Source organism: Pleuronectes platessa, chromosome 22, assembly GCF_947347685.1.
Source record: "Pleuronectes platessa chromosome 22, fPlePla1.1, whole genome shotgun sequence".
NCBI classification, from domain to species: domain Eukaryota; kingdom Metazoa; phylum Chordata; class Actinopteri; order Pleuronectiformes; family Pleuronectidae; genus Pleuronectes; species Pleuronectes platessa.
Window position 1 is genome coordinate 8,864,035 of NC_070647.1, and position 15,329 is coordinate 8,879,363.

Below are 15,329 nucleotides of genomic sequence, written 5' to 3' on the forward strand. Positions count from 1 at the left end.
GCTGTCCGTGGTGCTGCAGCTTTATCGTGTGGGCTGAGCCGTCAGGACGTGGAGCTGTCCTTGGTACCAGTTCTCTGTTATGCTGTCCTCAAAGCTGTTACTGGCGCTGTCCGTGGTGCTGAAGCTCCTGGCTCCACTGCGCTGTGGCTGATAGCCCAGTGGCTCCGTCCACGGAGAGACACTCCAATGTGGAGGAAGAGGCATCCAGCTATGTGCTGAAGCGCTGCTAGCACTACTACACTGTAAGAGTACTCGATTACAGGTTACAAAAAAATCCTGTATTTGAAATAAATCTTACGAAGTATCAGTACAGATCATACTTCAAATTTGTATTCACTCATTATCTACTCACCACTATATGTGATGGAGGGGTGGTTGAAGTGTTCAACCACCCCTCCATCACCATCTCCATTGACATAAATGGTGACAGACAAAAACAGAATATGCCTCCATACTGTTCCTGTGGCTTCATTCAAGTAAGCCCCGACATTCAAATTCTATTCGAAACAAGGTCATCACTGTTTGTTTTTTTACGTATAGTGGTGAGTAGATAATGAGTACATTTTCATTTTCCTGTGAACTGTCCCTTTAAAGATCGAGAGACTGTGACTCTGGAGGTCAGGAGGTCGAGTGGATTATCCAGTAACCAGAATGTCAACAGTTTGATCCCATGTGTCCCACATTCTGTGTGTCCTTGGGCAAGATGCTGAACCCCAAATTCCCCTGGCAGTGTGTTAGTAATGTATGATGCAGAATGTGCTGCACAAAAAGTGCATTGACTGGTCATGAGGACTATTAACTTCAATTGTATTTGAATAAATAGATGGATATAGAGATAGATAAATGGATGATACCTGTTATTGTCTTTCCCAAGTGACAGAAATGGCTCCATATCACAACATACATTATCTCACTTGAGGCACTTTACATTGTCAGGTCGACAACTTACAAAATTATGGAAAGCCCAACAGTTCCTTCACCGAGCAAACACGTTTGCAACTGTGGAGAAATAAGTACTCCCTCATCAACAAGAACAAACCTCTGGCAGAACCAGACTCAATGTGGGCGGCCTGCTGCCTCGACAGGTTGGAGTGAGTGGAGCAAATTGGAGAGAGAGTACAGCACCAGTTGATTTTATTTTAGTATTAATAAGAACTAGAAAAAACTAAAAAAAAGTGCAATATAAATACTGACCATCTAGGCATATAACATACGAGTCATGTATATACGTGTTTTCATACAATATCAATCTACAAAAGTGACTTAAGCTTTATTATATAAAGCTATATTGTTTTTTATGTTTCCCTCTGGAGTAGAAACATAGAGTTAATGTGCTTTGTGATACCGGAACCCTGTCCTGCAGTGTGATACAGCGTTTTTCCCCCAGTAGCAACATCATTTACTTAACCCTCTGTTGTACGAATTAATATATGAGAACATTTCACTGCTTAAAACGGAAATAAACACATCCAGTGACACAAGCAGGATATGTAGCTATACTTTTTCCTCGTTATATGTTCACCACTGACATCTATACATCTCTTGATATAGCAGGATTAATATCCAAATACATTGATCCCTAAACTAGTCTTAAAATAATCAAAAATAACTATTATTATTATTGGAAAATGATGTGCGTGTGAATCCTGTTGGTTTCCAAAGGAAGATGGTTTGCTCGTGGGGAGATATCAATCAATATATATCGATCCAGAAATCCAAACAACATCAATATCGAGACGCTGTAAATCGTGATTCACAACGATTTCCACGCTGCGAAATTAGTCCTCCGCTGTAACGGCACCAAGCTTCCGTGGCATTGCTGAAAACTGCGACCTCGAGTGGCTTATTGCTGACGTGATATCGATTATCTGAACCTTTCACTTTGGACAAAATCACTTGTAGTCGCACGGTGCGCACTTTTCCACTCGCTCCCCTCTCCCACCGTCTCCACGCATCCATTCTCCATCCTCCCTTTCCCCCTCCTGCAGGAACACTGATCTCCTCGTCTACTTCGTGCCCAAAAACCTAGAAGGGACTTTTCTTCTGCTCTGCTTTCCTTTTACGAACCGAGCCCTCATCCATCCATGCATCCATCTACCCAGGCGGATTTTATTAGGACCTCGTTTATTTTTCCTCCGCGGGTCTTCGGACTATGCCGTCGGGGCTGCTGAGGTTGGAGAGGATCGTGGAGACCTACCACAGGTGAAAGGGAGCTTTTACGACGCTGCGGTATAGATGATTGAACACTTTGAGCATTAACTCAACGCATCTCCAGGCGCCGTAGCCCCGTGCGTCTCCCTCCCCCCCCCCCCCCCCCCCCCCCCTAAAATATTGGACGTGAATAGAGGTGAACACACTTTGGGACAACTAAAGGAACGTTAACCAACTTCGTTTTCTGAAAAGAAAATCACTCGTTTGATTCCAATGCTTGGATTCCAAAGGAAGATGCGACCCTTTTCCTTTACGCACAGGCAACCCGAATGAGCACAGCGCTGCTTTCCTCATCAATTGCTCGACTCGTCTTTTTGTTGGATTACACGCGGAGGTATGAGCACAGTGAGAGCCCGAGCTGGATTGTGAGATTACCATCTTTGCTTTTTTATTTGTCGTCTCTTTAAAGAGGAAGCGCTCCGTGTATGTTCAATGGCTCCGGTGTCGAGGTTGACAAGGCGCAAAGATGCCAGTCACTGGCCGAGGACGTCGTCAACTTTCTGGGCTGTGGTGCTTCTGACGGCGCTGCTCGTTATCTACTGCGGTAAGTCCGGACGCTTTCCCTCTCGGGTTGTTGGTCACTCATGTGGGCATTTGGACGCGTCGTACGCAGATTCCGCTGCGCAGTGGGTGGACGTGTCATGTGGCGACGCGCAGAGCGCAACATTGTGCCATTGGATATTGGCAATCGCTCTGGGTCTATTGATCCCACTAGTTGTCTACCTGTCATTTTCTTCTTTTTATCAACAGTTATTGGAAAAGACACACACACACACACACACGCACACGCACACGCACAAACACATACACACACACACACACACAGGGGGATGAGTGAAAAAGAGAGATGAGCAGAACATATAGATTTTTATTGGCTGGTGAAAAACACTTTCTTTGAATTGTGGGATCAACCTAAGTGTGCCAGAGGCCTAATTAAGTCTCACGTGACTTCTCATTTTCCCTCAGGTACACACACACACACACACACACACACACACACACACACACACACACACACACACACACACACACACACACACCTCCTGAGGGCTGTGTTACTGTCAGACTGACTTACTGAGGTCAGACAATCATGCATCTGTCATATTGTCTCTGCACTTAACACTGGTTTAAGATGCTGGAATATATATATATATATATAGGAAGAATATACATGAAACAGAAGTATAGCCTGAGGATAACCTTAATTGGAAATTTGATGCAAGTGCACACTCACAAAATCTCTCTTTTCCTCTCTCTTAACTCTTCTCCTCTCCTGGCCGAGTGTGTCTTGCCATTCCTTGTCCCCCTCGCCCTCTCCCACCGTCCCTCCCTCGCTCCCCTTCCCGTCGGAGTCACTTATAAGGAGAAATCCAGCTGGCACACGGCGCTCCGGTCTGCTACGTGTGACAAAAAAGAAAGGTTATGTGGAATGGCCATGATAAACCCATTAAAAAAGGAGACTGGCCTTTGTCATTAGCTGCCGAGCTAATGATTAATGTAATAATCTTGTCTGCGAGCACATTAGCGATGCCGCTGTTGAAGGGAAAAATGGACCGATTTCATTACACTCAGTTTTTCTCATGTAGCGTCCACACTGGACAGTAGCCTCTTTCTCTCTCACTCTGTCTCTCTTTCTTTTTCCTTCTACAATGGACCGAAGATTGAGTTTCCTCTGTAATCACACAGGCCCAGCAGGTTAATCAATGGTTTATAAGGGTGAGGGTTTCTGGATAGGGTGGTCTTTTTTCTCCTTTGACGGTGCCTTCGGCCATGTCGATTGATCTCCTGCTTGTGTCCAATCAATGGTGCTCGGATGTTTGTTTCAGTCAGCATTCTTTGAACATGCTCCCCCCCCCCCACACACACACACACACACACACATTACCAAGTAGCTCGCCCTCCTACCCAGCAGCACCTTAACCCCTCTGGTACTTAATAATGTGAGCGATACCATGACTCTTTGATTTTGTGTATTTCCTCCTCTGCCCATTTTGCCCAGAATTGTTTGGCGCCATGGCGTGTTGGTAAGAGATAACATGATTTATGCATGTCTTTCTCTAATGTTACCACTATTTGTCTTTTAAACCAAACCCCCCCCCCCCCCCCCAAGGCCTCTTCTCTGATATTGCCTCCCTTTCAGCTCTCTCTTCACTCGTAGCTGGTGGTCTCTCATGCTGATAAATCTCCGATCACCAGCGCTCTCTCTTCCTCTTTCAGCTTCTCGTTTCCTCTCATCCATTTCCATTTTGTCCGACCTTCCTCGTCCACGCCCGTCTCAGTTTTGTGCTCTATTCATATTTACCTCGCCCTCTACTTTGTTCTTGTGTTCTTTGATGTCGCGGTCAGCCTTTATCTCCATTTTATGGCCAGTTTCTTCTCATATTTTTCTCCTCTCTCTCTCTTTCTTTGTAGCATTTCTTCCTTCAATCTCCCCCCCAACCTTTCGGATTTTTTTTGCTTTCAACTTGTCGTCCTGTGCAATTTCTCTCTTCTCCTCTTTTCCTCTCTTCTCTCAAAATGATTTTCACCTATTTGGACATCTTTCACTGGTCCACTCATATTTTAAATATTTAAGCACCTCCTAATAATATCCTAATATGCTATGGTCTCTATAATTTACGGTTAAGGGCAACTAATGATTTTTTTAATTGATTATTGGTCCATTGATTAACCTCTTGGTCTTGAAACATCAGAAACCAGTCAATTAATACCGGCCACTAATCTGGAGCCCAAGTGCTCATCAAACATATTTTCCTGTGTCCACCAAACCATCCAGAGCACAAAGATTATGAATTTATTTTCATTTAAGCCAAAGCGAAGCAACACAATCTCCCATTTTGGAAAAAGAATCCCTTTAATCTTTGTCACGTCTTCCTTATACATTGAGTAATAGGGGGTAATTCATTTTCTGTTGATCAACTAATCAGTTAATCGGATTAGTTCCGCCATATTTTCTTGTATATTCCCTCATATACGACATAAATACATGTGGATTCATATCATTATCTGAACCATTAGTATTGTGAATACAGCACTATATTCTTCCTTTGCCATCTGTGCATGTTTTTTAAGAGACATAATCAACAGTATGTGTGCCAAACAGGCTCTGTGTATCAGTACATACATAAATGCACATAGAATATTTCCACATGCATGTAGCTTTTGAAAAATGTTCTGCATATTGGTGCTGTGACGCACACCTGACTATCTTACATGTTTCTTTTGGTCCATGAGGTGTTTATTGAAGTGCATTGGATTAAAGTGCTTTTCACCTGAGCAGCTGATTTGCAGAGGAGAAAAAGTAAAAATTGCACAAGCTTTAGAAAATCACATGCATGGCGTGCACCGCTCCAACAGTTGTTTGTAACCAAGGATGATTTTAACTTTGCACTGCCTCTGTGTTGCATCAGTCCAAGGTGGGGGTGATGTTTGGGGGTGGGGGGGGGGCTCTGTGATTATGGCTATGACTCATATGGTGCCTGTCGCACGGAATCCACATCCAACTTCACACGATCTGCCGTCCTCACTCAGGCCCTTCAGAGGAGGGCAAGATTGAAGGGGAGAGAGACGGACAGGGAAATGTTGCGGAGAGAGGGAGGGAGAGAGGAGGAGCAGGAGGAGGTGTAGAAAGGAGGTGGCTTGCTATCGCTTACTAATGCGCCGAGAAGCAGAGGGAGAGGGGGGAATGGATGGAGGGGAGAGTAGGAGAAAGGCAAAGAGGGAGTGAGGGGGCGGAGTCGAGAGGGAGACAGAGGCAAAAGTGGAGAGAGAAACTGAAAAGAGTCAGAACAGAGAAGATCATCGAGCAGAGAGAGAGAGAGAGAATAAGATAAACGACAACAGCTCAACGATTCAACTGCGCCGACCTCAAGCTGCTGCAGGAATAACAGCAGAAAGTTCCAGTGTCCTCTGATTAGATCACAAACAAGACATAAATAAACTAATATAAAGATAATGAATCTGTGCACCAGCTCCCTCCTCTGGAAGCTCTCGGCCGTGCATTGGTTTGCTCACAGTGCTTTTATGTATTCACGAGGCTGCGGCTCCGCATGTGAGCTCCAAAGAAGGCGAAGACGGATCCTACCAGGCTAGCTAATCAGTATGCTAATCTGAGCTTTGGATAGTGGAGGAGCGTGGCTCGCCTGTGGTCTGGGGGTTGAACTGCAAACAGAGACAAAAAGAAGGAGAGATGAGAGTCGAAAGATGAATAAGGGGGGAGAAAAAGGAAAAGGGGGAGTTAAACAAGTGATGGAGGAAAAAGAAAAACAAGAGAAGGGCTCACTTACGAGTCCTTTTGTGTCGGAAATGATGCTTTTGAAATGCTGATTCAGTCCGGCCTTCAGACGGATATAAACGCTCAGGGGCAAACACGAGAGATATGAATGAAGGTAACATCAAAGCAGGCACATAGGTTCCACTCGTGCACACACACGTGCACAACCGCATCAAAGCCTTTATTCAGGGTCACACAGAAAAACGCAAACAGCCGTGACCCACTTGCACATACATGAATGCCACCCTGAGTTGACACAGATTTACAGAACGCAGAAAGGTCGGACACACACGCATTCACACACACACACACACACTAGCATGAACGCACACACATTCCTCTGCTGCTCGATTGCCAAGGCTTTCCACAGCTGCTGGAAACCGCTCCCATCAGATCACAGCGTCCCTCGGCGCGGTCCCCTGTGTTTCCCTGTGTTTGTTTATGAGTCGCTGTTGTTCTGCGGCTGCAATCGATGGGCTCTCGACTGTTACTGAGAACCGCGGCTCGGGGGCATCCGCCGAGGAAAGGATGGTGCGACCCGCCCAGGCGTCTCACCTCATCGCCCTAAGAGCTCCGATCACTTAGTCTTGCATAGGAAGTGACACGAGGAGGCTTATGCACACTCGCGTGCATGCACACATACGTACATTGCTGCCGGGGATGTCTGAGAACCTCGCAAGGCTGATCTGATTCACCAGCCAAGAGAAGAAGACAAAAAGGGGGGGACTCGGCTGACCTCGAAAAAATACAAGAACTTGTAGGTGAACACATGCACATATTTGAATATCTCATCCTATTTTCAGCATAGCCCGGAGCGTCTTCCTCTGCAGGGAGGGAGACGTAGAGAAGAGCCACTGTCAGGAAGCAACAGAAATGGCTGCCGACGGCCTGGGGACGTAAATTCATAAAGGGAGTCAACTTGTTGAGTTTTCCACCGAGAGAGCCAAGAGCCACATTATGGACCCCCGGAAATGGGGCCAGAGAATGCATGCATATTTGAACAGCTTTTTAGAAGGCGGCTTTGTAAAAATTTAAACACCATGATGAGGACCATTTGAAGCGCAGGAGTCGGGAGTGGGGGGTGGGGGAGCACGCCACAGATGGAAAGCGTCATCTTTGGTAAGGCAAGGGAGGAATAATAAGAATTTTGCGACGTACCGCATGAAATATTAAGCAGCGACGGGATCATTTTCAGTGAGCGCAGGCACCCATTGACTTTAAATGGGACATGGCGGTGTGGCCACAGGCGGTGTGGTTTTCCGTGCAGCCTGCGCTCGTGTGTCAACCCCCCCCCCCCCCCGCTGCATGGTTTTGTCTGGCAAATAGAACATTTTACAATTAAGGGAATGTTTGTTGATTGGGGTTGCCAGGCATGTGGTTCTCCACGAGGCAATAGGCATCCATCATCCGATAAGTTTGCAAAAATGTGTTGATGTTTGCCGACTCCGAGCTGTGGAAAGGCAATTACACCAAACCAGGGACCCGATTCCCAAGGTGACACATAGTGCTACATTTGACAAGTAGATTGCCTCGTTTCCAAAACAACATTTCCCCATTTTTTTCATGAAGAACATCTGTTATACTGCAAAAGGACTTTCGCTGTTTCACCTTGAATTCCCCTGAACTTGTTACAAGTTAGCAAAATCAGTCTGATGTTCAGTCCATCGCGCTATTTCAAATAATGTGTAGAGCTACCTTAGGCGACCCCTTCTTCATTTCTTCTATCACCACCAGTATCCTGGCCCATTTCGTTTTTTCAGATATTTTGTCCATTCTGTTCATCTCATCTCATGCCACCATCATGAGGTGAATGTATTCATTTGGTTTCTGCTTTGTTTCCTGATGAAATAGCGGCTAAACTAATGACATTTTCATCAGCCAGAGCTGGACTTTGTGTTTGGTGCTAATTAGTAAAGGTGGAAATCACAAGTCTCTTTGTCTCTGAGGCTTTTGCAGTCTTTTAATAAGCTTTTAAAAGCGGGGGGAGGAGGAGGCTGGGGAGGTTAAAGTACCGTGATCATGGCTGAGCTGATTTTAAGTTTGAATATATATTGGTACATATAGTTGCCAATATGTGTGACTAACAGTCTAATCAGACAAAAAGATAATTGTTGTAACTGCTTAACGTCAACATGTTAGCATTGAGCTCAAATCACAGACTGTAAATAAAGATGGACACATGACAGCTGAAGCCAAAATGTCTCAATCGCCACCTGGTGGCTGGCTATAGTGTAGTCCATAAGTCCCGCCTGCTCCATGTTGATGGATGGAGCATGGACTAAACCAAAAAGTCAAGTACATAAATACATTTTTCACAAAGATGGTTTCTGTCAATACATTATTATGTTTGTTAAAGTTGCAATTTTCTATTAACTTTAGTTCTATTTAGTAATTTGCTGCTAAAAGAATGTGGCGAAGCGTCATGATTCAGAGAAGACTGACTTCCTCTGATCATCCTCCGATCACTATATAGCGCAGAATCTTGCCTCTTATCACTTCATTAGTTAGGCAACTAGTTCCCAAGACTGTACACCCCCTTAGTAAATGGTCTGTGGCCTTTATTTAGTATTTTTTCTGAAGCTTCCGGGGCTTTCCCAAGCACTCATCAGAAGACTGGAAGAGCTGGGGATCGAACTACTGACCCTTTGGATGGTGGAAGACCCATTCTCCCTCCTGCCGTTCCAAAAAGTGTGTCTGCTTCTTGTCTAAGCTATTATTATTATAGAGAAACTCCTAAGGAAACGCTGCTGCAGGGTGTGTAATGAGTTGTGGCAAAGAGCATGTCCACATAAAGTTTGTGCACACACATACCGAGGATTCAAACACAATCTGTCCTGACAAAGAGGCAGTCAAACTAGTTTTCCCTTTTCATCCTTTTCTTTGTGTTTTCACTCTGTCAGGTCGGCATTGTGTGTTTTCCTTCACAGCTGGATCAGCAGTGAACCAGCGCACTGCCTGTTCCCCCACAGCTGCTTCACGCCCTCAACTGTTACGCCACAACAGTTGGTGCACTTGTTTATGCTAAGACGCAGTAACAGTAAGGCAGCTTGTGTGTCTCGCTGATTTCACTTTTTCCGTCCTTCCGTCCCCGACACGTCGCCTCCTCTGTCCTCGTCTCTCCCTCTGATCCTCAGTCGTCTCCCGCTGCACCTTTTGTAGCCAGACCCTGCTGAGCGAGAAACACGGTCCCTGTAATAGCATGCTAATATGCTGTGACATTTAGTTAATGTGAAAACAAATCGTGAAGCGTTTTGGAGTTTGCAGTTAGGCAAAGTATCCTCGCGTCCGCCACCATGGCTAATTGCACCGTAAACGCTCCGTGTCTGGTCGTGAATTAATTTGGCGTCAATGTGACTTTAATTACCATTAAAAGTGCATGTGTAATATTTACACATCATATTGTAAGTGGTGTCTGGCTGTGGCGCTCAACAGGTCACAGTCAAAGAAAAGGGATGTTTGTGTGTAATTGCCTGGCTGCCATTGGGGCGAGCAAATATCTGTGGGTCCAGTCCTACACTGGCCACGTACTTTTTAGGTTTTTCTCATTAAAATAAAAGCAGTGGGACATAAACTTGGGACTTTGACAAAGCAAAAGTGATTAATAGTACGTTTTTTTTAAGACCAATGCTGTAAATTGTGTGAGGCGGCCTAATTGGGTCAGAAGCTGGACAGAGGCTGGCGGTGTGCTCCTGCCTCAAGAGGATTCACGGATGTACACTTGTGCTTATTTTGCCTAGGGCACAAGAAGCTCATTCACGGAGACATGCTAAAGCTACTCCCCCCTTTATTACTGCAAGAAAGCAATTGCTTGGAAGAAAATGCCAGAATGGTGCTTTGAATTCCTGGAGGGGCCCATCACGGAGACGCGGCCCACGGAGCTGAGACAGCTAGCATCTGGAGCAAAGACACGGCGGTAAAGTGGAGTGGGGGGGGGGGGGGCGGAGAGAGGAAAAGAAGGAGTGGGACGGCAGAGAGGCAAACGGGAACGAGAGAGTGGGAGAGGGAGGAGAGACAGACGGAGTGCACGAGGGAGGTGGAGAGATGGCGAGTGCGAGACAGACAGACAGAGGAAAAGGGGCTGATGAGGGAGCAGTAGAAAGAACTTGGGAGAGGAAGAAAATGGAAGAAAAAAAAAAGGACGGCGCAGGCAATGAGACAAAAGACAGACAGACGAGAACACTCAGACGGTCCACCACTTGACAGCCAGTTTGGGAATAAAGTCGGCTAACACAATGAAGCAGTCGGCAGACAGACTCGGCGCGGAGTAGCCGAGAGGCTCTCAGAAGTAGAAACAAATATTACATTAGACGAGACAGAAGCCATTTGTCACAGTGGGAGGCCTGAGAGGTAGTTAAGCTGCAGAATAGAGGGACCCGTGGCCTGGTTGATACATGTCGCCACAGGGAGGAAATTGTGCCGAAGTCAAGTCCGCTCAATCAATCGTCTGGTGTCCTTCAATGACTCCCGCACTTAACAAGATAACGGCGGCACAAAGTTTCCCCGGCTCAACTCTGGAGAACTTGTTATGGGGCCTTGAGGGCCTCCCCTCATTCCCTCTCTCAGTCCTCTTCCCTCCCTTCTCTCATCCTCCCATTCCCTCCCTCTCTGCCAGCTTGTCAGGCGCACCACCTCCGCATCAAGGCCCGGTTGAAATGCATGCTGACAACCGCGATTCAATGTTAATGTTCCTGGAAGATGAATGGCCTGGGCATTTATGGCCAAAGTGACAGCTGCACTCTGTCTGCACCCACATGCTAGAGAGGCCTGGGATTCAGGCCCCATTTCAAGTATTGTTAGAGAGAGACAGAAAGATTGACAGGCAGAGGGTTTTGGCTCTGCGTCACAAGGTGCATTACTTGCCCCTCAATGTGAATTGGCTTGGTTAAACAACCATGTCCATAAAAAAGCATCTATTTTCTTATTTTCGCTCTCCATCTCCTTGTTTCTATATCCTTTCCATCCCTCTCTCTCTCTCTCTCTCCTCGTCTTAACCTGCTGACACGAGCCATGATTGATATGGAAATTGCAAATTTGCTCGCCCTCATTTATCTTAGCCTGTTGCTTGCTGCTGGTCCGACGACCATTTGGGGATGAAGAGATAATGAGCTGCTGGTGTGGAGAGCAGGAGGGATCTGCAGTAAAGATGTTATTAGAGACCCTGCGCAGCCCAGAGGACGACGGCAAAGTCCTGTTTTAACGTGAAAAAAAACCACCGAGACGAACGAGCCAGTAACCTCAATACTTCCAGAAGAACGTACTCTACAGAGTCACTAATCGAATGACTCGAAATGTAGCACTGAATACATACATACTTAATATGGATCGGTTGAATAATTTAAATATATGTATGTACGATTTGAAACCGCCCCATTTACCTTCCATTCACCCGCGACAAGGAATCGTTACATTGCGTCTTCTCATGTAATCTTAATCTCAATCTTACAAACTGTCCACACTAACTACACTAATGTTTTAAATGAGTCAAACTGGGATTTCCCAAGTGAAGATTTTCAGAGTGAGTATTTCCGTGTCTACAGTTGAAAATGATAACGTTGCAGTTTACTTTAAGCTCAATGCGGCTTTGTGTAACGAGCAATATTTGGATAAACTCACAACTTCTATTTGATGGACCCTTGTTGTAGATTCTATCGCCACCTACTGGCTCGGCATTCTTGTTTGACCGTTAATAGTTGTGTTCGTGTTCTCGTCTGGACATTTACATTGACTAATTAACACAACAATTTAGGGACTAGCCACTTTAGCCAAGATCCATTAGGCTACTTGCTATTTATTCATGTTACCTCAATCACCGTTTCTGTTACCCTGGCCATTAGCTAACTATTTCATGAATTTCATCCACTTCTCAGCCAACCACTCAAAATATTTATCTGCAAGCAAATCACTCTTCTTCACATAACACTGCCATTTCTAATTTTCCATGTACTGCACACAAACCTACAGAAACACCCCCTGCTGAATAATAACCTCTATTTGGGAATCACTGACATGTATTGTTAGCATTTTAGATTCATATAATTATTTGTCAGAGGATGTTTGTGCTTACAAACCACAGCTAAATAAATAAATTGATCAAATAGCTGTAGGAAGCTTATAACGCCTACCTTTATCACTCGACTTCATCCAATTTCAAACAAACTATCAACAGTCCACATAATAACTATGGATACACATGACTGCACATTAGTTAAATATTCCCATATTTAACACAAATGCAAAAAGCCAAACTCAATATCACAACAAAATAATCAAATCCTAATTCATCAAGTGTCTAATATTTGTCCATGACTCTATTTCAATTTTATTTTATGACTCCTCTTGAGAGGCCACTTGTCAAAAAAAGAGCCATTTAATCAAACACATTTTCTTCTTTTGATAAATGTGGTAAAAAGTTGTGAGGAATTTGCTCTGTAGACTATAATTAGTAACAAGTTCAGCGTGGCATCAAGGCTTCAAACCCCAGTTAAGGTCGCTCGTGGAAGTTTCTCTTTGAAATGAGGATGTTTCAGGAGGAAGTCGAGATTAAAAATCCTTGAACTGGATAAGCCCGAGCTCACACTTCAGCATCAGAGAAGCAGAGAAAGAGAAAGAGAGAGAGAACACTGGAGGAGGAAAAGATGAGGAAGTCAGATGAAGGAAGTAGCTGAGCTGATCTGTTGCAGCTCTAGCTTTTCTCACAGCTTTAACAAAGTCTCACCACCAGATTTTATCTAGATTTGATGGATGAAGTTTGTTTATTTTGTTTATAGCCGAGTGTGCTGCATGTAAATGTAACAGTACCACGGTGTGTATTAAGAGTTTCAGTCCTCGATTCATGGCAGTTGGAGTGTATTGGCCATTTGCTGTAAACCAACCACCACCAGCAACAGGTGCCCCTGTAGTAACCAAACACCAGTTCTACCTGGTCTGGAGACTCCCACTGCTTCACCTTTGAGCTCTCACCATTCTCCACCTGCTTTTTATTGTAACAAACTAACAACCAGTGATTGAGATGGAAGCATCACATCCTCTAAAATCTAAGCACAGTGTGAAAACGACCTCCTCAAACTAAAATGTTTATTTCTACACCTCTGACGCAGAGGCATGAAGTAAAGATAACCGGAGACCTTAAATCTTTGGCTTCTATTTGCGAAGAGTTGACTCTGCATTAGAAAGATGGGCTATGACTCAACACACACAGTCTTTTAACATTTTCAGTTTCAATTTTTTGAATGTTGTAAAATAGAGCTTACAGTGAGGACTCACACGTGTTTGTTATTTCCCGAGTCTGCCTCATAGGCTGAGGAATAAAAGCTTTAGTGACCGATTCATCTCCTCTGTCTCTGGTTTGACCTGACGCTGTAACCCAAGATGTGCTGAGGCAACATTTGACATCCGAGCAGTAAGACCACACTCAGAGGTGGTCGGTTCTCAAAGCACTGCAAAGGCAGAAATGCATCCTGGCCAACATGTGAAGGGCCATCTACTGAGCCAACAGACTTTGACTCATTGATTTCATCGTTAACCAAAAGCATTTTCACAATTCTAAGGGTTTCCCATATCCTGATTTATTTGTTTTAATGGTTTCTACATTAACGTCACATATTAATTTACTTTATATACTGTAGATGGCAAGATTATTCATATAGACCCTGTGCACAAGCCATTGATTTGCTCAGCCCCTTCCTACCACACACACACATTGACAAGGGGTCATCTGTCATAGTCAGATTGGCTAAACAGCCTCATAGTGTCTGTGTGAACATAAATGACATGTATGTTTGTTTTCATATAGTGCAGAGATTTTCGATCCAATCGAGACACACGTGAAGACACATTCCCGGTGTGAACTGACGTACTTGGAGCTGTCCACCAGTGTTCTGATCACTCCAGACCGATGTTACTACCAGGTCTGGACAGGGGCCTTTGGGCGTTCTGTCAGCCGTCACCCCTTCTAAAGCAGTCTGAGGGCGAGAACAGCCACATGCGGGAATAGAGGAGTAGATGCAGGAGAGAAATCCCCATGAAGAATAGTGTGAGAAAGCAGAGGGGTGGGACTGAGGGTTAGCGCTGCTGCGGGGGACACAGTGAGAAATGTCGCCTGAAAGAGCTCAGCGACCTGCAGCGGTGTAATTCCAGCTGATACTCCTCCACACGGTGAAACATGCCCCGGCTCTGCATGCGTGGCAGGCTGGAGGACATTTTTCTTATTTCTTTCATGCTCTCTTGCTATCCCAGCTTCTCTTTGTATACAGTATTTTTCTTCCCACCGCAATCTCCACCGGCGCTCCCCTTTCAAACCGATCTCCCTCCTCGAGCCTTTGGCAGTGATAAACCCCCCCATTGTCCCTGTGACAGCACAACATGTGAGTTATGCCTGTCTCTTCAGGGTTGAAGTGCTCATTACTGCTCCTCAGCAGGGACCCTATAGGCAACAATATGTGCTGTGCATATGACACAATCAGGGAAATTCATGCAAATGCACTGTGTTATGAATGAAACTCTTGGATTATACCCTGCGTGTGATGTAAACCACGATTTCAGGCAAACCCCCTATTTCACGTGGAGTCGTGCATTTACACATGACTGGGAGTCGTTTCAGGATAAAAAGCAGATAATCACTTCTTTTGATTTCATCCTTTTTTCAACCCGCGCATGATATCATCTTGTAATGTCTTCAAATTGTATAAGTGGCTGCTTACGGGAGCACGGTGTCATTTTTTGAAAATGACACATTCTCCCTCTGATAATAGGATCTGATATTGGAATGCAGATCTTTGAAGAGGATACTATCCCGCCTCAGGCAACAAGCCAGAGCACCATCTGTAATTATTGTCTGAAAAAGATA

The 15,329-nt window shown here is 45.0% G+C and overlaps 1 protein-coding gene across 1 annotated transcript in view; it reads left to right on the plus strand.

Annotated features, from left to right (window-relative positions):
- The first annotated feature begins 2,643 nt into the window (after positions 1 to 2,643).
- The window catches only part of tafa5a (TAFA chemokine like family member 5a), a 133,542-nt gene continuing 120,856 nt past the window's right edge, over positions 2,644 to 15,329 (plus strand). The window contains exon 1 of the mRNA XM_053415157.1: positions 2,644 to 2,755. Coding sequence (XP_053271132.1) covers positions 2,644 to 2,755 — 112 coding nt within the window. The remainder of the gene's footprint in view (positions 2,756 to 15,329) is intronic.